The sequence below is a fragment of the Podarcis liolepis genome, assembly GCF_965112155.1.
Source record: "Podarcis liolepis genome assembly, chromosome: 2".
NCBI classification, from domain to species: Eukaryota; Metazoa; Chordata; class Lepidosauria; order Squamata; family Lacertidae; genus Podarcis; species Podarcis liolepis.
Window position 1 is genome coordinate 10,777,973 of NC_139555.1, and position 21,764 is coordinate 10,799,736.

At 46.8% G+C, this 21,764-nt stretch overlaps 3 protein-coding genes across 11 annotated transcripts in view; 2 read left to right on the top strand and 1 right to left on the bottom strand.

Moving 5' to 3' along the window:
- The window catches only part of LOC310700607 (uncharacterized protein), a 95,718-nt gene extending 93,361 nt beyond the window's left edge, over positions 1 to 2,357 (top strand). For all 5 annotated transcript variants that reach the window (XM_083490536.1, XM_083490535.1, XM_083490537.1 and 2 more), the window contains one exon: positions 1,323 to 2,357. In XM_083490536.1, coding sequence (XP_083346662.1) covers positions 1,323 to 2,008 — 686 coding nt within the window. In that variant the 3' untranslated portion in view covers positions 2,009 to 2,357. The remainder of the gene's footprint in view (positions 1 to 1,322) is intronic.
- A 4,149-nt stretch (positions 2,358 to 6,506) lies between these two features.
- On the top strand, positions 6,507 to 12,736 carry LOC310700579 (uncharacterized protein). 5 transcript variants are annotated; one of them, XM_083490472.1, is made up of 3 exons: positions 6,507 to 7,084; positions 10,180 to 10,292; positions 11,317 to 12,736. In XM_083490472.1, exons 2-3 carry the CDS (start codon positions 10,217 to 10,219, stop codon positions 12,126 to 12,128), a joined length of 888 nt encoding a protein of 295 aa, XP_083346598.1. In that variant the 5' UTR covers positions 6,507 to 7,084; positions 10,180 to 10,216; the 3' UTR covers positions 12,129 to 12,736. The 5 variants fall into 5 exon arrangements, with proteins under 5 accessions (XP_083346598.1, XP_083346597.1, XP_083346599.1 ...); XM_083490471.1 differs by having other exon boundaries at positions 6,507 to 7,080; positions 10,177 to 10,292; XM_083490473.1 differs by having other exon boundaries at positions 6,507 to 7,010; positions 10,177 to 10,292.
- A 1,903-nt stretch (positions 12,737 to 14,639) lies between these two features.
- PFDN5 (prefoldin subunit 5) lies at positions 14,640 to 21,641 on the bottom strand. The gene is made up of 6 exons (XM_083490597.1): positions 21,487 to 21,641; positions 18,512 to 18,614; positions 18,084 to 18,115; positions 16,888 to 16,962; positions 15,194 to 15,299; positions 14,640 to 15,084 (listed from the first exon to the last, which is right to left on the bottom strand). Exons 1-6 carry the CDS (start codon positions 21,556 to 21,558, stop codon positions 15,005 to 15,007), a joined length of 468 nt encoding a protein of 155 aa, XP_083346723.1. The 5' UTR covers positions 21,559 to 21,641; the 3' UTR covers positions 14,640 to 15,004.
- Between the last annotated feature and the right edge of the window lie 123 nt (positions 21,642 to 21,764).

Sequence of the window (21,764 nt, forward strand, 5' to 3'; positions counted from 1 at the left end):
AGTTCGAAAGCACGTCAAAGTGCAAGTAGATAAATAGGTACCGCTCCGGCAGGAAGGTAAACGGTGTTTCCGTGCGCTGCTCTGGTTCGCCAGAAGTGGCTTAGTCATGCTGGCCACATGACCCGGAAGTTGTCTGCGGACAAACGCCGGCTCCCTTGGGCAGTAAAGCGAGATGAGCGCCGCAACCCCAGAGCCGTCCGCGACTGGACCTAATAGTCAGGGGTCCCTTTACCTTTACCTTTACCTCACATCACATCACTATATCATAATCTGTGACAACCAGAAGAATCAGTCTTTGTTCCCTGGATAGACCTTTGTCTTGTTCTAACAGGAGGAACCCAACAGACAAATGGTGTGGCTGAAAAGCCAGACCTGGGTTTGGACTCACTCATAACTCTAGATGGAATATTATTAATAACACAAATCCTCCTGTTGGACTCTAGCACACAACTTTAGCACACAACAAATGTTTTCAGAGAGCTGCTGGTGGCAAGGAGTGTGCCAATTCAGTCTCACTTGACCACTCTGCATTTGGGACAGAGTTCCCTGTTCCTGTGTGCGTACACTATTGCCAGTTGCAGCAACAGTGTCAAATATTAATCCTGTGGCGTACCACCTCTTGAATATTATATAATACTTAAACACCACGGCATGTCAAGTGCTGTACTTCAATTAGAATCAAGGTGCCCCAGTAGGGTATCTCTCAGAATTAGAAAATGATGCCTTTCACATTCAAAAGCTTCCAGTAAAAAGTAAAGGTAAAGGGACCCCTGACCATTAGGTCCAGTTATGGCCAACTCTGGGGTTGCGGCGCTCATCTCGCTTTATTGGCTGAGGGAGCCGGCGTACAGCTTCCGGGTCATGTGGCCAGCATGACTAAGCCGCTTCTGGCGAACCAGAGCAGCGCACGGAAACGCCATTTACCTTCCCACCAGAGTGATACCTATTTATCTACTTGCACTTTGACGTGCTTTCAAACTGCTAGGTTGGCAGGAGCTGAGACCAGGCAATGGAAGCTCACCCCGTTGCGGGGATTCGAACCGCCGACCTTCTGATCATCAAGTCCTAGGCTCTGTGGTTTAACCCACAGTGCCACCCGCGTCCCCATAAAGCTTCCAGAGTTAACACTAAATACATTACTTCTGGTAAATGAGCCACCATACACAACATTAGAGGGCTATGAAAATTTGTTTTAGACTTATCTACCCATGTACTATCAGAAACCAAAGGGGAGCATTGGTTGTCATGTGTGAATTATTTTGCCCCTCAGCTCTCCTACCCCACTTAGATATATTCTGCTGATAGCTGAATTCTCTTTCCAGGATACAAAATAATGGAGAGCAGAAGGAAGGAAGGCAGCCTTACCCAGAAAGACCCCATAAGAACAGATCTTCAGGGGGCAGAGGAACACTCCCAGGGGAGAAATTTGGACAGCGGCAGTCAGGAAAGAGACTGCGAGAGCCAAGGCAAGCTGGGGAGGCAGCAGAGGAAAAACACAGCCCTTAGTAGGACGTTTCGTGTATCGTCCCAGTGCAAGGAAGGCATTGAAAGGCTGAAGGACCTCCTGGCCCTGCAAAGACCCCTCGCGAGGCCCACCATCTGCAATGAGTGTGGCAAGGGCTTCAGCCGCAGTTCGGACCTCGTCAGGCACCAGATCACCCACACAGGGGAGAAGCCCTACACCTGCGCTGTCTGCGGCAAAGGCTTCAGCCAGAACTCCAACCTGCTGACCCACCAGAGGATACACACAGGAGAGAAGCCCTACCAATGCAGGGACTGCAGCAAGCGCTTCAGCGAGAGCTCTGCCCTTATCCAGCATCAGAGGACCCACACGGGAGAGAAGCCTTACGCGTGCGTGGAGTGCGGGAAGCGATTCAGCGTGAGCTCGAACTTAATCCGTCACCGGCGCACCCATACGGGCGAGAGGCCTTATATCTGCGAGGAGTGCAGGGAGGGTTTCCGGCACAAGTCCCAGCTCAGGAGGCACCAGAAACTGCACGTAGCTTAGCGTTTGGCGTGGGGGCGAGCTACAAAACCAAACCGCATACTGTGTAAAAGAGCAGACCAATATGTAAAACTGAAACAGGTTTTTGTAGGGAATGTTCTCGTGCACATTTTCTGAACTCAGATCTGCCTGCAAAAAGAAAGTTAAAGTTGATCCTTCCAATTGAATTTTCCCACCCATTGCTCTCCTGTACAGGTTGTGGGCTGCACACCAAACTCAATGAGACTTAGGTCTAAGAAGGCATGCAAGGAATTGCACTGTTGATGGGTTTAAGAACAACTTGGGTGTCAGAAACACTTTACTATGACCACCTTGAAATTCATCAGCAAAGCTGAAAAATTAGGCTTTAATTATACTTAATAATTATATTTAATTATAAGTCAGGTTTTGACACCATACTTTGAAAAATCACTCACATTCCAAGTTTTGGCTCTAGTTTGGTTGTATATGGGATCAAAAGCACGTGAGGCTTCTATATTTTGGGACTCAATGGCCTGGTTCTCATGCTGCGCTAGGACAAGCCAAATGCATACAGGATCCAGAAGAGATGGTAGCCAATTTACTCCTTTTAAAAAAATTATAATTTTCGACTCCCCTCCCCCTCTTTCTGCGGTTCCTTACATTTATAATACTTTTACTGCATTTCCGAATTAAACCTATTTATTATTTATCCCATACTGTATATTTGGTTGGAGGATGGATGGCGGTTGGAGGATGGATGGCGGCTAACAGATTGAGGTTGAATCCTGACAAGACAGAAGTACTGTTTTTGGGGGACAGGGAGCGGGTTGGTGTGGGGGATTCCCTGGTCTTGAATGGGATAACTGTGCCCCTGAAGGACCAGGTGTGCAGCCTGGGAGTCATTTTGGACTCACAGCTGTCCATGGAGGCGCAGGTTAACTCTGTGTCCAGGGCAGCTGTCTACCAGTTCCACCTGGTACACAGGCTAAGACCCTACCTGCCCGCGAACTGTCTTGCCAGAGTGGTGCATGCTCTAGTTATCTCACGCTTGGACTACTGCAACGCGCTCTACGTGGGGCTACCTTTGAAGGTGACCCGGAAACTGCAATTAATCCAGAATGCGGCAGCTAGACTGGTGACTGGGAGTGTTCGCCGGGACCACATAACACCGGTTCTGAGAGATCTGCATTGGTTCCCAGTACGTTTCCGAGCACGATTCAAAGTGTTGGTGCTGACCTTTAAAGCCCTAAACGGCCTCGGTCCTGTATACCTGAAGGAGCGTCTCCACCCCCATCGTTCAGCCCGGACACTGAGATCCAGTGCCGAGGGCCTTCTGGCAGTTCCCTCATTGCGAGAAGTGAGGCTACAGGGAACCAGACAGAGGGCCTTCTCGGTAGTGGCGCCCGCCCTGTGGAACGCCCTCCCATCAGATGTCAAAGAGATAAATAATTACCTGACATTCAGAAGACATCTTAAGGCAGCCCTGTTCAGGGAAGTTTTTAATATGTAACGCTGTAGTGTTTTTAACACTTATTGGGAGCCGCCCAGAGTGGCTGGGGAAACTCAGCCAGATGGGCGGGGTATAAATAATAATAATAATAATAATAATAATAATAATAATAATAATAATAATTTTTTTAAGAATAATTTTTATTAACCGGCCAATCTCATCAAATCAAACCAAATTACACAAATTCCAAATTACACAGCCGAATTTTAAATTTTTTGTTGGGGGTACCCATATTTCAAGTTCCGAAGGGGATCCAATCAACTTCTTGCTTCTTGCTGCTGTTTTAATGTCCACAAATCTGACCATATGATGTTCACGGTACTATCCAGTCCTTTCTTATTGTTTTCCACATCTCTTGTTGTTATTTTCATATATTTTTCCTTTCTCTTTTTGACCTCTGATAGTCTCCACAAGCTGGTTAAAACAGTTTGCAGACCTGCGTGGATATTTTTTTTATCCAGTAGCCCTATCCAGACGTTTTCCATATAACGTCACTTCCATAAATCAAAACAGTCTTAGCGTCATTAATCTTCACAAATCTGCCTCCTTTCTCAAACTTTTGAGGAGATTCACCAGGAATGCAGTCTGAAAACACATCCATTCCTCCTCCCGGCTATAAATCCTTTGGCAAGATGGCGACTCAGAATTAATTGCTGCGCCATTCCAAAAGCTCTTATTCCTTCTCGATCTCCATAAAGCATACTTTTGGTTAAAGTTTATTTCCACACAGACCTTAATCATCCTGCTTGGGTCAGTTAAACCGACGGTTCTAATGAGGGGTTCTTGGTTAATCACATAGAAGAAAAGTAAAAAAGGTTCCCCCCCCATTCAGTCCCGTTGCCGACATACCCAGCCTTTGATGTATCTTCATCGTAAAATATTCCTATTGCTCCAACCCGTCGTCTTCTTTCGCAGAGGTCCCTTCAATTAGCAGTCTTAACTCCCCTTCTTCACTTGAAATATGTGCATTTGCTTCTTTTGTAATTAATTATTCCAAATTCCTGCAGCTAGTGCGCTATCAGAGACAGCGTCCAGGAGAGCCGAAGTCCACATGGGGGCATTCTGCCTAGTGCCCTCACCCCCTTCTTTTGAATTTGGGGGTGATTTGTGGGCACAGCAGGCAAGGGCAGTGTTCCCCATTCCCTTGGGGCAACAAGGGAGGCTGCCTACTCCCATAACAGCCTCTTAATTACCCTGTGTGGTCCGGAGAGATGATATTGTCGGCCATCTTCCAATGCGCCCCTAGTGCCCCCCCATATTGTATATTCAATATGTTTTATATCACTACACATTTTTACATTAATCCTGCTAATGTCTTAATCCGTTTACAATAGTCTTGTAAATATTCAATAAACAGTTTCCATTCTTTATTAAAAACTTTGTCCTCTTGATTCCTTATTCTTCTGTTAAACTTAGCCATTTCTGCATAATCCAGTAGTTTCTGTCGCCATTTGTCTTTAGTCGGGACATTTTCTTCTTTCCATCTTTGGGAAAATAGCATTCAAGCAGCTGTGGTTGCAGATATATATATATATTTGTACTGTTTTAGGTAACTTTGCTCTACTTCTGGTCGCTCAGCTGTTGTGTTGAGCTGTGCTGCGGCTTGCTTAGTGCATGGGTAGGCAAACTAAGGCCTGGGGGCCGGATCTGGCCCAATTGCCTTCTAAATACGGCCCGTGGACAGTCCGGGAATCAGCGTGTTTTTACATGAGTAGAATGTATCCTTTTATTTAAAATGCATCTCTGGGTTATTTGTGGGGCATAAGAATTTGTTCATTTCCCCCAAAAAAATATAATCCGCCCCCCCACAAGGTCTGACGGACAGTGGACCGCCCCCCTGCTGAAAAAGTTTGCTGACCCCTGGCTTAGTGTGTCATCCAAACTCCTGCGTGTGGAGGGAGCACCCTGTTGCATCAGATCAATAAAGATTAGGCTTACTAGCTGCTTTGCTTCTCAATATTCTCTGGTTGGCCTCTGTTATTTTCTCCTACCAATAGGGAGCCCACGTAAGGACTCTATACGGGCTCTTGGATACCCCATAAGGGGAAAAGGGCAGATTTTGTTTACAACACCACAAAATGGCACACATGCCCCACCTCCCCGCCAGGGAATAAGAGGAACAAAGATGGAATCATAGAACTGTAGAGTTGGAAGGAACGCCAAGGGTCATCTAGTCCAACCCCTTGCAATGATGCCAGAATCTCAGCTGAACAAATATCCACATCAAGATCTTGCCACGTGGGTGGGCCGGCCCTGGTCCTACTCTGAGGGTCTTCTGCAGGCACCTTCTGGGTGCATCGCCAAAGAAAAGGGTGTTGTTGTTGTTTAGTCATTTAGTCGTGTCCAACTCTTCGTGACCCCATGGACCAGAGCACACCAGGCACTCCTGTCCTCCACTGCCTCCTGCAGTTTGGTCAGACTCATGCTGGTAGCTTCGAGAACACTGTCCAACCATCTCGTCCTCTGTCGTCCCCTTCTCCTTGTGCCCTCCATCTTTCCCACCATCTTTTCCAGGGAGTCTTCTCTTCTCATGAGGTGGCCAAAGTATTGGAGCCTCAGCTTCAGGATCTGTCCTTCCAGTGAGCACTCAGGGCTGATTTCCTTAAGAATGGATAGGTTTGATCTTCTTGCAGTCCATGGGACTCTCAAGAGTCTCCTAATTCAAAAGCATCCATTGTTTGGCGATCAGCCTTCTTTATGGTCCAGCTCTCACTTCCATACATCACTACTGGGAAAACCATAGCTTTAACTATACGGACCTTTGTTGGCAAGGTGATGTCTCTGCTTTTTAAGATGCTGGCTAGGTTTGTCATTGCTTTCCTCCCAAGAAGCAGGCGTCTTTTAATTTCGTGGCTGCTGTCACCATCTGCAGTGATCATGGAGCACAAAAAGTAAAATCTCTCTTTGCCTCTATTTCTTCCCCTTCTATTTGCCAGGAGGTGATGGGCGCAGTGGCCATGATCTTCGTTTTTTTGATGTTGAGCTTCACATCATATTTTGCACTCTCCTCTTTCACCCTCATTAAAGGGTTCTTTAATTCCTCCTCACTTTCTACCATCAATGTTGTGTCATCTGCATATCTGAGGTTGTTGATATTTCTTGCGGAGATCTTAATGTCGGCTTGGGATTCATCCAGCCCAGCCTTTCGCATGATGAATTCTGCATATAAGTTAACAGCTCTCAGACAGCTGCTGACCTCCCCGTCCCTAAGGGAGAAGAAACTCGCCCACCTACTTTTCCGACGGCATCTTTCACCCCTCAGGGTGCATCTATATAGACACCCCACTTTCCTTTTCAAAAAAGCATGCTGATTTCCTAGGACAACACCGCCCCCCTCCCCATCTCTTAACCATAGAGCTAGCAATACCTCCCTCTTCCTAGCGATCACCAGGAAATACAGCAGCCGAGAGGAGGTGGAATAGGGGATTAAATCTAACTGGGACCTTCCTGTTCCCAGCAGCCCCCTGAGCTGAGCTGAGAGTTGAGCTGGAGTGCAATCGCAGCCGTGGCTCAGCCTCCTTTCTCTTGCCTCAGGTGGGGGGTGGTGTCTGGAAAAATAAAAATAAATCAGAACGGGTTACCTTGCTTCCTTCATCTTCCCAGGGCAAGTGAGTTTGAACCGAGGGATCTGCGGGGGGGGGGGGGGAATGGGAGATACCGGGAGGGGGGGGGAGATCATTGCATTTGCAAGATTTGCAAGCGGAATTGGCAAGATTTGCAAGGGAAGCATCGCCAGGCACGACCTCCCTCCCTCTGCAAACCGCATCCCGAATGGGCAGCACTGCGCCCTTTTTTTCACTTTGCAAAAGACTTTGCATGCTTATTATTGATCAGATTTCTTCCCTTCTTGCCACCCTTGGTGTGAGTTTCCTTGTTCTTCCCATTGCGCGCGCGCTCTCTCTCTCGTTCTCACGTCGGTGCAATCTCGAAATGGTTCCCTCTCTCTGGGGATGTGGCATCGCGGCTCAGATCTGCAGGATTTCGGGGTCCGACTGGCCGCCGATTGCCCTCCCCCGTTCCTCCACCACCTGCTTGCTCGCCTCTGCCCCCAATGACATTGCTCGATCCCAAGATGGCCACCTCGGGCGAGACAGAAAGCTGTCATTTTCAAAGTTGCGGTTTCGGGGGTGCAGCGAGGCATCGCTGCGGGGCATCAAGTTAGAGGTTTCCGGGGCTGAGTAAGGCGGCCGTGGGGATGAGTCTTTATCTTCCTGAGCGGTGCAAAACCGGGTTGGGGGTTTGGGGTACGGGAAGGTGCTGTTGGCTGGTTTTTAACTTTAGAAGACACTATTTGAAGCTCTCTCTAAGTATTGTGACTCACAGATTTATTGTGGCATGAGCGCAACAGCCACGTGATTGCGCTTTGTATTTGTTTGTGTGTGTGCAAGGAGTTTACATGGCCCTTCCTCTGTAATATGTTGTTATAAGGATGGTGCTGTGGGTTAAACCACAGAGCCTAGGAATTCCAGATCAGAAGGTCGGCGGTTCGAATCCCTGTGACCGGGTGAGCTCCCGTTGCTTGGTCCCTGCTCCTGCCAACCTAGCAGTTCAAAAGCACGTCAAAGTGCAAGTAGATAAATAGGTACCGCTCCAGCGGGAAGGTAAACGGCGTTTCCATGCGCTGCTCTGGTTCGCCAGAAGTGGCTTCGTCATGCTGGCCACGTGACCTGGAAGCTGTACGCCGGCTCCCTTGGCCAATAAAGCGAGATGAGCGCCGCAACCCCAGAGTCGGTCACGACTGGACCTAATGGTCAGGGGTCCCTTTACCCTTTACCTTTTATAAGGATGGTTAGGCATTAGTGGCCTGATTTTCATTTTTATTGTTACTAAGTCCGCATGTGCAACAAGCTTATTATTATTTCATTTTCATTGTCACTAGGTCCCCATGTGCAACAAGCTTATTATTATTTCATTTTCATTGTCACTAGGTCCCCATGTGCAACAAGCTACAAGCTTCTTCTTCTTCTTCTTATCATCATCATCATCATCATCATCATTCTTTTGCCCTCATCTCCACCCCCCCCCCGATGTTCTTCTGGTTGACTGGGTTCATATTGTGGGAGGCTCACAGTTATCAACGTTTTTTAGAAAAGGAATATACTCACCAGTAGCTTGATTACATGGCTGCAATCCCATGCAGTTTCTTGGCAGTGAATCCTGCCAAACGCAATTGGTCTTAATCCATTGATTCAGCGGTTAAAGTTGCCTATGGATAGAGCAATAACTCTGAAGTACATTTTGTTGGGAGGTTGCATGCATACCGGGCAGGAACATAACTCCGCGGGAGAGCATATGTTCTTGCGTGCAGAAGGTTCCTGCTTCAATCTGGGACAATTAAAAGAGAAGTGGGCGAGGGGGGAGAAGCAGGTTTTGGGGGGAGACCTCCTCTCCCTGGCATCTGCAGGTAGGGTTGGGAGAGAAGTCTGCCTAAAACTCTGTAGAGCCGCTGCCAACCCGTGTAGGCAGCATTGGGCTAGATGGGCCAATGAATGATGGGTGCAATTTATCTGGTATTTTATTTGAATGGTTCCTTTTGGCTCCTCCCTTGTTAAATAATAAAAGTGGAACAAGGTTTAAGTTATATACTGGTCTTCCCCCGTATCTTTTCAGGAAATGCTGGGCTGGTAGCACTGAACCCTGTTTCAGGGCCCTGCACTACAATTCCCATCTTCCCTGATTGTTGGCTATACTGGCTGGGGCTGATAATAATAATAATAATAAATTTTATTTATATCCCGCCCTCCCCAGCCAAAGCCGGGCTCAGGGCGGCTAACAACAATCAAATAATCAATCAAATAATCTAACATTCTAAAACATTTCATTATAACAATTAATTAAAATCAAATTAATGGCAACCGTTAAGCAAAGTTCTGTGCAGGTTGCCAGAGGAGGGAGTCAGGCTGGGCCCTGACCAAAGGCCTGGTGGAACAGCTCTGTCTTGCAGGCCTTGCGGAAAGATGTCAGGTCCCGCAGGGCCCTAGTCTCTTGTGATAGAGCATTCCACCAGATTGGAGCCGCAGCCGAGAAAGCCCTGGCTCTAGTTGAGGCCAGCCTAACCTCTCTGAGGCCTGGGACCTTCAGGATGTTTTTATTTGCAGACCGTAGGTCTACACCACGGCAGTAGTTTCAGAACAAAGTAGCTGATTCCCCATCTCGTGAGATAGGAGGCGTTCTCATATTCCCAGTGAAAGGATGTGATTCAAATCACTGGTAACTGGAGTGCTTTTGCTCTGTACTCTGTGGTCAAGGCACAGTTTGATTTGGGAATACCCCTGGAACATATTTTCAAGGTTGGGGCTCAAACCCTGAAACGTGTTGAGGCACGACAAAAAAAGTGTTGCTTAACGCGTGCAGAGTGCATTTTGGTCACCGCTGAGCAGGGTGGGCTTTACAGGGCAGGGCTTTTAGATCAGAGTGTGCAATTTTGTGAAGCCTTGGCACTTTTCCGTTGTAGAGGTTGAGTCCTCCCAAGTGGAGGTCATAGATTAGCAGAGCTAGATAGGCCTCGCTCTACCAGCATGTCTCCCACCAGAAGACAAGAGAGAGCATGGCTTGTTAGTCAGAGGAGAGGCTGAGCGATCTCAAGCAGTAGACAATTATGTTCCCTTTCACCCAGTACTGCTTGTTTGTGAACATCTGTTACCAACTCCAGAAATGCTTGGTTCTTCCTCTGATTTCAACTCTCTCATTCCCCCCATAGCAGTAACATTCTGGCTTGGAGGGGGAAAAAGCTCTTTGAGATGGACTGTGAAGACCCAGGTCATGTGGAAATCCACAGCTCAGATGATGGCGGGATTGTACGGAGAGTCTACGTAGGTGAGATGCTTGGCCCAGTTGCACATCCTTGTGTAGATCCTATTATTATTACAACATTTTTATTACGCCCTGGTCTAAACCACTGAGCCTAGGGCTTGCCGATTGGAAGGTCGGCGGTTTGAATCCCTGTGACGGGGTGAGCTCCCGTTGCTCGGTCCCTGCTCCTGCTAACCTAGCAGTTTGAAAGCGCGTCAAAGTGCAAGTAGATAAATAGGTACCGCTCCAGCGGGAAGGTAAACTTGAAGTTGAATTTGAAATGTAGAATAGGGTCATGGGCAAACACACTAGCTATCATTTTGGTGTTTTGCATGCAGACAGGACAACCACTGGCAAGTTTAAACCAAACCAGCTTTTCTTGGCCACTTAGGGAAAATCGTGGTAATGGTGCAATAAAATTATGCCAAATGGGAGAAATTATACAAACTATCATAATAAATGTGGGTTGCACCATTAGCTTTTTCATAACACTTGCATGGCCTCGGTCCTGTATACCTGAAGGAGTGTCTCCACCCCATCATTCAGCCCGGACAGTGAGATCCAGCGCTGAGGGCCTTCTGGTGGTTACCTCACTGCGAGAAGTGAGGTTATAGGGAACCAGGCAGAGGGCCTACTCAGTAGTGGCACCTGCCCTGTGGAATGCCCTCCCATCAGATGTGAAGGAAATAAATAACTATCTGACTTTTAGAAGACAGCCCTATTTAGGGAAGTTTTTAATGTCTGATGCTGTATTGTTTTTAATATTCAGGTGGAAGCCGCCCAGAGTGGCTGGGGAAACCCAGCCAGATGGGCGGGGTATAAATAATAAAATTATTTATTATTATTATTATTATTATTAGTAGTAGTAGTAGTAGTAGTAGTAGTATTATGGAGCAGGTGTGTGGCTGTTTTTAAACTCAGCCCTGGTGGGTTCCCATTTTTGAAAGCCTCAAACTTAAAGACCCGTTCTTCTGACTTCTGGGGATCAGCCTGTGGGTCTTGGTGCATTGCTCCTGTGGCTGATCTATGTGGCTCTTTTTCCCTACAGCTGACAAAGGTGAAGATGATCTGGAGCACGAGACCATCCAATCCAGCATTCAGCATGGACAGTCCAACTGGAAGGCAAATTCCCAGCAGGAAGGACCAGCAGTGGACCGGCAGGGGAGCCCACTAGCCCCTGACAGCTATGGCGAGGGCGAGGGGGCGGTTGCCGCTGCAGTGGTCTCGCGCTCCACCAAGCAGCGGCCCTTCATCTGCAACGAGTGCGGCAAGAGCTTCAGCCACTGGTCGAAGCTGCTGCGGCACCAGCGCACGCACACCGGCGAGCGGCCCAGCACCTGCACCGACTGCGGCAAGAGCTTCTCGCAGAACTCGCACCTGGTGCAGCACCGGCGCACGCACACGGGTGAAAAGCCCTACGTCTGCCGGGACTGCGGCAAGAGCTTCAGCTGGAGCTCCAATCTCATCCAGCACCAGCGTATACACACGGGAGAGCGCCCTTACACGTGCGGGGACTGCGGGCGCAGCTTCACCCAAAGCAAGAACCTGGCCAAGCACCGGAGGACGCACACGGGTGCCCGGCCATTCCGCTGTCCGGAGTGCGGACGGGGATTTGCGCACACGGCCGGCCTGGTCAAACACCAGCGCCTGCGCCACGACACAGACTCTCCCATCGGGCACCCTTGCCCGGAATGCGGGCAGCGCTTCCGGGCACCTTCCGAGGTGGAGCGCCACCGCGTGGCTCACCACGGCGTCGCCCCCTCGGAGCCCTTCATTTGTGTGGAGTGCGGAGAGTGTTTCACCAAGAGAACCACCCTCATCCGCCACAAGAGAGTGCACAAGCCCATCTTTGTGCGTTGAGGTTTTTCGTTCCCCCCTGCGGGAGAGGAATTCCAAACGTCGATGCCCAGGCTTGCGGCCTGAAGACTACAGGTTGGGGTCCGAGGTGACTCTGGACTGCAACCTGGGTGTCGCTTGACCAGGTCAAAGGCCCTGATGGGGCCAACGTGCAAAATCCACTGGGTGGTGACGAGGAGGAGGAGGGAAGAAGAGAAGACAGCGCTCAGAGCTTGGACTTCAGGCCCTTGTCGGGAGACTGGTTGCATCCCAGATCTCAAACTGCCTGTGGGGCAGAATGAAAGCGGAGCACAACTAACTCACCTGCTGAGAATCTACAGGCCCTAGACCCTCCTCCTGTACATACAATGTGTGTTGGGGGGGCATTCTTTAGTTAGAAGCCATAATAGAAAACCTTCAAGGGGAGGGAGGGGGAAGAGATCCAGTCAGCAAGTCTCCCTGAGACTTGGATGGAAGAAAGAATTCAGACGAGGAAGCATCTCGCAGCAGAACTGAGTTGCCTCAGGGAAGGAGCATGGACCATTGGGGCAGGGGAGATTGGACGGCGGTTGAGGAGGGGACAGGGAGATTGAACAAAACCTTGTGAAATAAAAGTTTTGTGTATCTCCTGATCTCAAAGTGCCAAACTCATTCTTTCTTTCAGAAGTTTGCGATTGAACAAGGGCAGTTCGAGAGACAAAGGTAGGCAATGTGGCGGAATGGGAAGATGGACCAAATTCTGAACAGGAGATGAACGGCACTGATAAAAAGGCCACTCACTGGGAGATTGTGGTGGCTGATGGGCTGTACAGAAGAAGAAGAAGAAAAGGAGACACTATGGACTAGAAGACTTTTAAGCCCAAGAAGAGAACATAGCAAGTCTTTTTTTGCAGTGCAGGGTACAAACTGGGCATCTGGGGCAGAACGTAGTTCATTTTAAAGCTGTTCCTTGTGTTTATGGCTATGGGTGCTAGTTATGCAAAAGTCAGTTTTCATAGATAGGTCTTGATCTTCACAGCCTCATGTTCCTCTCCTGATAAATACTTTTTGCATACCCACATTTCTCTACCTATCACTATATTACTACAAGCATACTTTATCAACTACAGTCAAGCAAAAACTGCAGAGGATAGGCCTCTACAATATTAGTAACAGTATTATCTGGCCTATAAGTGAGTTCTTCAGATGCTGAGGGTTCCTGCAGGGGAGGAAAGTTGTTGTTTCCCCCCTATTAAATGAAACATCTTTGCTTTCTGGTTTCCTGAGAAAACTTACAACTAGTCCTTCATCACACAGGGAGACAAGTGAGTGAGAGGTATACAGATTCAGACTGCTGACACAACTACGAAATGTATATGGAGGAGATAGTAATAAGCGTGCTTTAGGATTGCAGGCTGAAAGTGTTAGGGCTTATTGAATTCTATGGCTGCATTTGGATATAGCTCAACCACGCAGAGACAGGGAAGCTGAGGCATTCCAGATGGTGTTGGACTCCCAGTTATCATCATCACTGACCGCTGGCCATTCTGGCGTAAGATGATGGGAGTTGAAAGTCCCAACTGGAGGCCCATGGGTTTAGCATTAACGGAATGAACTTCAGGAAGCCTGGTTGTTCCTCGCCCTCTGGCTGAAGCAAGTAAGCTTCATAAACTTGGAGAGAAATTCAACATAGTGCTATGGCAATCATTCAGACAGTGCAAGCATTTCAGCTTTCCAGATGGAACAATCCCCCTCCCATGCTGTTCTGGGAGCTCTCCACCAAGCCAATTTGGGGAAGAGAGAGCAAAAGCACTGATGCTTGTGGGACTTGCTATATGAGTGCGCCCCTAAGGGTCTTCAAGTTTGCTTCTTTCAACTAATCATTGTTACAATTAGCTAGTTTGTCTGGGTTAAGATGACACAGATGGTTATACCTATTCTAAAACAGAAACAAAAAGCTTCTGGACTCCTCCTCAATGCTGCAGCAGAGGATAAGGGGGAAAGTATGTGAGTCCAAAGCTTGCAGTGCAAACCAGCCCTATTGGATTTACTTTGGAATAAATATGCTCATGACCACACTAAGAGGGCCTTCTCGGTAGTGGCGCCTGCCCTGTGGAACGCCCTCCCTTCAGATGTGAAGGAAATAAGCAGCTATCTTATCTTTAAAAGACATCTGAAGGCAGCCCTGTTTAGGGAGGTTTTTAATATTTAATGCTGTATTGGTTTTAACACTCGATTGGAAGCCACCCAGAGTGGCTGAGGAAACTCAGCTAGATGGGCAGGGTATAAATAAATTATTAGTATTATTATTATTATTATTATTATTATTATTATTATTATTATTATTATTATTATTATTATGATACCTATTGAATGTACAATCCAATACTCAGCCCTAGAACATAGACATATTCTCCCTCAATATCATTTCATACATATATCTAATTAATGTTATTTGCCCAAGATCTAAAGAGGTTAACAGCTGCTCACTTCTATTTCCCAGTTCCTTGCCTTTGCCTCTCGTTTTTGAAGATCACACTAGCGGGTCCACACACATTGCATTTTCTCTCATCCTACCAGTTTATTTTGTACAATTCCATTTACAAGTGACAAAAAACTTCCCACTGGGCTTTAAAAATGAAAGGCCATCTCATGTCACAATCGGCAATACATAACAACCACCCCAAGAATAAAACTGGCGAAAGCCCGTCGCCTTAAAAGGATGGGATCCTCAAAATGGTCATTGTTCCCATAAAAGATTCTGTTATATCACAATCCCGTATCTATTAAAGCAACTAATGCCCCACCCCCTCCTCACCCTCAGCTGCACAGTTGAATGGAGAGCTGCATCCTGGGGCAGCAAAATCGGGTTTACATCACAAAACGGTGAACTGCGAAGGCATGTGTGTGACTGGTGTTTGCTAGGCCTTTGTTGCGGCTGCCTGTGAGGTCCCCGCTGCTGTTAGTTGCTGAATCTTATGGCTCATCATCTCTATTACAGCTGCAAAAGAAGAAGCAAAGAAGAGTAAAGACTTTCACCCCAGCCACAGCTGCTCAGATCAAAATGGAGCCTCACCAATTCCAGGGCTTTGCCTGCCCTCAGGCCCCACCTTGCTTCATTGCGTGCTTCTCTTGGAGTGCCGGCTGGATTTTCTCCATCTGCTTCGTCAGGAAATCAATCTTCCTCTTGAAGAAATCTCTGGCGTCGTCCACTGACTGCAACATCAAATGCACTTGGTGGATAATGTCAAAATAGCTTCCTAGACAAAGCATGCTGAGCCAGACCCTTCAACTGCTAAGGAGGCATATTGAAAACAATTTTGAATTCTCCAACCTTTTGCCCTTCCAAATGCTGTGGACTACAACTCCCACCAGCCCCAGTCAGCAAAGGATGATGGGAGCTGTAGTCCAACAACATACGGGAGACCTGACTTAAACCCTTAACCAGTCTGGCGCGCTCTGAATCTTTTATACTCGCACCTGCCATAGAGTCTATCTCTTTGGATATACGAAACCCCTGCTAAGAAATTTTACTAGTCTTGCTGGAACTGTTTGGCCTTCTCTTTCAAATTTGTCAGACATAATGCCCAAAGAGGAACATTTGTTCCTTTTCAGGTTAGGCCTATTCCAGTAACAAGTCTATTCAAGGGCCATTTCATATTTGATGCCGGATGGTGTGGTCACTATCAAAAAACATGGATCTATCTTAAAATGTTGAAAGGGCCCATGGCATCAGCTCCCCAGCAACACACAGTGAATCCATACTATTGGACCAATCCACACTGGAATCCATTTACCAATCTTCTGGAGACAGCCAAAAACAACAATGGGCAGAATTTAGCATCTGCTGGGATGCATCTGTTGAGGAGCCCATTGTTGGTCCCCAACTCCATTTTTCTTACTAATTCTTCTTACTATTCTCAATATTTCTTACTAATTCACATGGAGGGAATGTGCTCTTCCAGGCACACTAGCAGCACAAATCTATTGGCACAGATATTACATACAAAATGAAAGCTTCCTCCTTAACAAAATTAAATTTTAATGAACTGAATAGAGCCAAAGTTTTATGAGTCATTGGAGGTAAGACAGTGTTTCTGTATGAACTTAACAATGCTTAGTTTATTTTTTTAGTTGTTATTTTGTTAATATTGTTATATAGGTTATAAATGCCTTACTGATTTGTTAATCATATAATATGACTTATGCTGTTACTGTGATTCTTAGCTTATTTTCTAGTTGCTGGTTTGTTAATATTGTAATTGTTTTGTTAATTATATTATATGATTTATGCTGTAATTGTGAGGTTCTATTATGTTATTTTTATTTATTGTTTGTAAGCCACTTTCGGGGTTCATTTGAATGGAAAAGCAGCAGAGAAATGCAGTCCATCAAATCAAAACAATCATATTTGTCAAGAAATCCCTTTTCCCGATCTCTGATTCAAATCCCCTGTTTATGAAGCCAGCTATGGTTATATAGTGGTATGGGGATGCAATTTGTACATTCTCAATGACATTGCCTCCCCTGGCCCAAATACACATGATGGGAAATGTGACAAAGAGGGCAGGCTGATAAGCCTCCAGGGCCCCTCAAAACCCCATCCATATTGAGAGCCCCAGAAACAGTCCATTCAGGCAGAATACCAAAATCTGCCTTGAGAACAGTTCAACTCAACCCAACAGTTCAAGGCAGAAAGTACTGGAGCATTAGACCATAGCAGGCCCCAACATTTCACATGAACTCAAACCATGCCGCTGCTTTAATAAGAATTCCACGTGAATATCAAGAACGGAAGTCTTACCTTTTCTACATAGTAACCTGTTCCTACATCTATCAAGACATTGGTAACATCAGAAAGCTTCCCAGGAACGTACATCTGTGAGAGAGGTTAAGGAAACGCAGAAGGAACAGGGAGGAACCATGTGACATGCAGGTAACCCACAACCTATGTGTGGCTCTTCCATGTGGACCACACGGATGCCCAAGCTACCATGTGCTAGACTGATGTCTTACCAATGGATGGGATGACAGCCAATACATAGAAGCTCAATCCAGACAAGACTGGATATTTTACCTTGATTGGTCAGCAGCAGCCCAGTGAACTGTTTTAGCCTGAAGATGCAAATGATCTTTAAGCCTGAGGTTGCAGCACCACATGATACAATGAGGTTTAAGTAAGCCGGCTGCAGTTGGATATTTTACATGTGTCATAATGGAGACTTGAGTGTCAGTGATATGGTGAGGTCACAGTCGTAAGCTGACATCACTGACACTCAAGTCTCCATTATGACATATGTAAAATATCCAACATTATTAAAGGCATGAGTTGTCAAAACAATTGGGGATACAGTTCCCAAGGGGTGCCTTCTCCAACTGCAGCCGGCTTACTTAAACCTTTCAACTTTGGTTTAAACAAATGCATAGTGCTTATTCCAAAACCAATCATTTGTCCAAAAACAGTTGGGGAAGTAGGACAAAAATCAAGAACCACGGGGAATAGGAGTACGCAAGTGCTGAAGATAAAAAAAATCCAGGTGGCCAGTGCAAGACGTACCTGCTCAACCCAGCTGCTGAAAAACTCCCAAAGCCTTTTACTCTGAACCATGAAACAGGCTCCAGAGAGAACTATGCGACGTTTCCACTCTTCTGATAAGGTATCTCCACAAATGGGGTTGCAGATGAGAGGATGGAAGGATTCTATGAGAGATGTTGCTCCCTGAAAAGTTTTATTCCGGGGCTCGGGAGCCTGTGGCTCTCCAGATACTGTTGGACTCCAACTCCTTTTAGGCCAATCCAACAAGGCCAATGCTTAGGATGATGGGAGTTGTAGTTCAGCGAGATCTGCAAACCACAGGTTCCACGTGCCTGTTCTAGACACTTTGTTGCAGATTAATCCAACGGTCAAATTATAGGAAAAGAATGGCTGCTGAAGGGAGAAAAGTTTTGCGCTGTAGGCTGTGCTGCTGCCATACCACCAACTCCTTGAGGAAAGGATACAGAGCTGGAAAGTGGGACCAGTAGTTCTTTACCTGATGAGACAAAAATATAGGACTCTTACATTACAGAGCATCTCCACAATAATGATTTGTCAAAGTCAGAATCCAATTGTGCCACGTAATTTATTGGTTGCTTTTGTAAAACAAAAAAAACCACACATCTGAGTTGAAGGAACTACCATTGAGCTCCTTCATATTATCTTTCATACCATTTTCTAAGAAACCACAGTAAGGTATGTTTCACTCATATTCTAAGGAGTGGAACAAGGAAGATATTTGACCTAAAGTTAACACAATCATTATACATCACTACTAACTTTTAGTATTTGTGTCAATGTTCTGCGTTTTCATTGTTGTAACTCACTTTGAATTCCTCTTTTTAGGGGGCGGGGAAGCAGGATATAAATTTTAAAATATAAAGTCACTTGCCTTCATTGGTTTTATTCAAAACTGTCAGACAGTCCTTGGCTTCCACATATTTTGTCTGCACCACCTTAAGTTGTGCAATGGATGAAGAAAGGAACTCCACTTCCTATAGAAGGCATACAAAAATCAAGGCTCAGCATCAAATAACTTGGTTGCCACCAGGGGCCACTATTCTACTATAAGTACTACAAACATTACTCTAGTAATGGTGGGATATTGCTTCAATGAAACACCAACTGCTCCCATCAAAAAGCCCTGTAAGCGTTGGAGGACACTCACAAAGTTCTGCAATCACTTGGAGGAGGGGAAAGACTACAAAGTGAGGGGAGTGATTCATCCCTCACTTCCCAATCTCTTAACAGGAGGGTAACATCAAAATGTTGAAAGGATTACTGAAGTGCAGAAGACAATGAGGCTAACTGATCTTCCCATTGCATCACAAACCAGGTCAAGGAAGTGACAAAAAAAGAAAACATGCATGTACTACGCAAATATTTGCAAAGGATTGAATCTCCACAGGAAAGAGGTAGGTAGGTTACTAAAAAATCTAAAGTTCATGGAGATCCAATCTTACTCAAAGCCCTCCGCTTCAAAAGCAGTATGGTACTCCTGAGTGTAAGGTAAAGGTAAAGGGACCCCTGACCATTAGGTCCAATCATGGCCGACTCTGTGGTTGCGGTGCTCATCTTGCTTTATTGGTCGAGAGAGCCGGCGTACAGCTTCCGGGTCATGTGGCCAGCATGACTAAGCTGCTTCTGGCAAACCAGAGCAGCGCACGGAAACGCCGTTTACCTTCCCACCGGAGCGGTACCTATTTATCTACTTGCACTTTGACGTGCTTTTGAACTGCTAGGTTGGCAGGAGCAGGGACCGAACAATGGGAGCTCACCCCGTCGCGGGGATTCGAATCACCGACCTTCCTAGGCTCTGTGGTTTAACCCACAGCGCCACCCGCATCCCCTCCTGAGAGTAGGGATACCCAGATCCCCTGGGACTCGGATTCTGAGCTTCACAGGATGATGAGGCAGGAAGCTCAGAGGCGTTCACTAAATGCTGCTCAAGTGAAGAATTTAGCTTTCTCTTCCCACCCCCCAACCCTTGATTCTGGCCCTTCTCCCTTCCACTGGAGACCTTGCAAAAAGGAGGCCGAGTTGCATCCTGATCCACACTGACTGGGGAGCATGCCCCCACTGACTCCTGTGGAACATACTTTCAAGTATCATCGAATTGTAGAGTTGAAACAAACTCAAAGGGTCATCTAGTCCAACCCCCTGCAACGCAGGAATCTCAAATAAAGCATCTATGACAGATCAAAAACCTCCATGGAAGAGGGATGTTGGATTGAAAACAAGCGGTGTTGGTAAAAAGATTAACAAGAATATGTAAATATGGATTGATAATGGTGGAAAATATATATTTACTATAGGTTAAGATGCTGAGTAAGGATAAATGATAGAGGGTAAGGATTTGCTGAACTAAATATCTGAACTGGAATACAAAAAGGGAGGTGTGAGGAGGTCAAGAAACTAGTGAATGAAGTATAAGATATAAAAATACTAATCTTTTTTCTGTTTTGCTTTTTGGCGTTTTTTCATCTTTTTTTCTATCTTGTTAACTGTTCTCTATTGTGTACTTCTATGTGTTTTGTTTTGTATTTTTTCATTTTTGTAGTTTTTCTTGGTTTTTGTATTCTATGTTTAAATTTTGAAGCTTTTGATTGTTTATGAAACTTTAATAAATATTACTTTAAAAAAAACAAAAAACCTCCAAGGAAGGAGCGCCCACAACCTCCCAAGGGAGTCCCTTCCACTATCCAACGATGTCAGAAATTACTTCCTGATGTTTAGCAGGAGTCTCCTTTCTCGTAAATTGAATCTGTTGCTTCAGGTTGTGGCCTCTGGAGCAAGCTCGCTCCATCCTCCATGTGACAGCCCTTGACATATTTGAAGGTGGCAATCCTAACTCCTCTCGGTCTCTTCTTTCCAGGTTAAACATACCCACCCACCCCTCAACCATTCCTCATTTTGCAAGACCCTCGATCGTCTAGAATTGCCCTCCTTTGCTTCTAAGCATCTTTCTTAAACTGTGGTGCCAGGAATCGGACACAGCTCTTCCAGGCGTGGTCTGACCCAAGGCAGAATAAGAGCAATCCAATGACTTCACTTGATCCCCGAGGCACTATATTTCCGCGGAGGCGGCCTAGGATAGCATTGGCCTTTTTTGATGGGGTGGTGCGATTATTCTTCTTTGAATTGTGACCCAAACTTTAATGGCAAATTAACAGCACCCATGCATTTTTTAAAACCATTATGTACAGTGGTACCTCAGGTTAAGTATTTAATTCGTTCCGGAGGTCTGTTCTTAACCTGAAACTGTTCTTAAGCTGAAGCACCACTTTAGCTAATGGGGCCTCTCGCTGCCGCTGCGCTGCCAGAGCCCAATTTCTGTTCTCATCCTGAAGCAAACTTCTTAACCTGAAGCACTATTTCTGGGTTAGCGGAGTCTGTAACCTGAAGCGTATGTAACCTGAAGCGTATGTAACCCGAGGTACCACTGTATTTTGTTTTCTACAGGACACACTGCTTTCAAAACACTGGCATAAAGGGAACCTGTAAGACCCACTTCAATTTTCCCTTGTCATGGGGCATTTCAAAAATGCCTTAAATCGAGTGTGGGGAACCTGGCGGTTGGACTCCAACTCCCATCACCCCCGACCATTGGCCATTCTCCGTGGGGCTGATGGGAGTCGCAGTCCAGCAGAGCCTTGGAAGGTGTGGGGGGGTGTGGGGCGGGGAGAGGGAAGCACAGGTTCCCCATCTCTGCCCTAAATCTCCGATTCATTTCCTACCCCTTGGCTGCCTTAGGCGCGGCCGCCCAGCCTCCCTCTCCCGCCTCAGGCTACTTTGAGCGGGAAGCGGCCGGCCGTTCATTCCCCACCCGACCCTCTCGCCCCCACTCGCTAAGGCTCGTTCCCTCACCTGGTCCAGCTGGTTCTTCAGCACCTCCAGTTGCGGCAGCGAAAGCTCCGTGATGTTCACCTGCTGCGCCATCTTGGGAGGCGAGGGGGGGAAGGCGCCTCTCCAGCCAGCGGAGTCTATGATCAGTCCGCCTATTGGGACTCGGCACCTACCGGAAGCTCCGCCCGCCTCCCTAGCAACGGCCAAAGAGGAAAGAGCCAGCCGGCAATGCCACTCTCCGCCCTCACTTCCGGTTGCATGTCGGCGTCCTTCTCCTGAGGGGCGAGAGTGGCAAGGAG

Coding starts and splice junctions, on each gene's coding strand:
- LOC310700579 (XM_083490472.1), top strand. CDS start 10,217: ATGGACTGTGAAGACCCAGGTCATGTGGAAATCCACAGCTCAGATGAT. Junction 10,293..11,316: donor TGTACGGAGAGTCTACGTAG/GTGAGATGCTTG, acceptor TTTTCCCTACAG/CTGACAAAGGTGAAGATGAT.
- PFDN5 (XM_083490597.1), bottom strand. CDS start 21,558: ATGGCGCAGCAGGTGAACATCACGGAGCTTTCGCTGCCGCAACTGGAG. Junction 18,116..18,511: donor TTTGAATAAAACCAATGAAG/GCAAGTGACTTT, acceptor TTGTCTCATCAG/GTAAAGAACTACTGGTCCCA. Junction 16,963..18,083: donor TGGTCCCACTTTCCAGCTCT/GTATCCTTTCCT, acceptor CCTCTCTCACAG/ATGTACGTTCCTGGGAAGCT.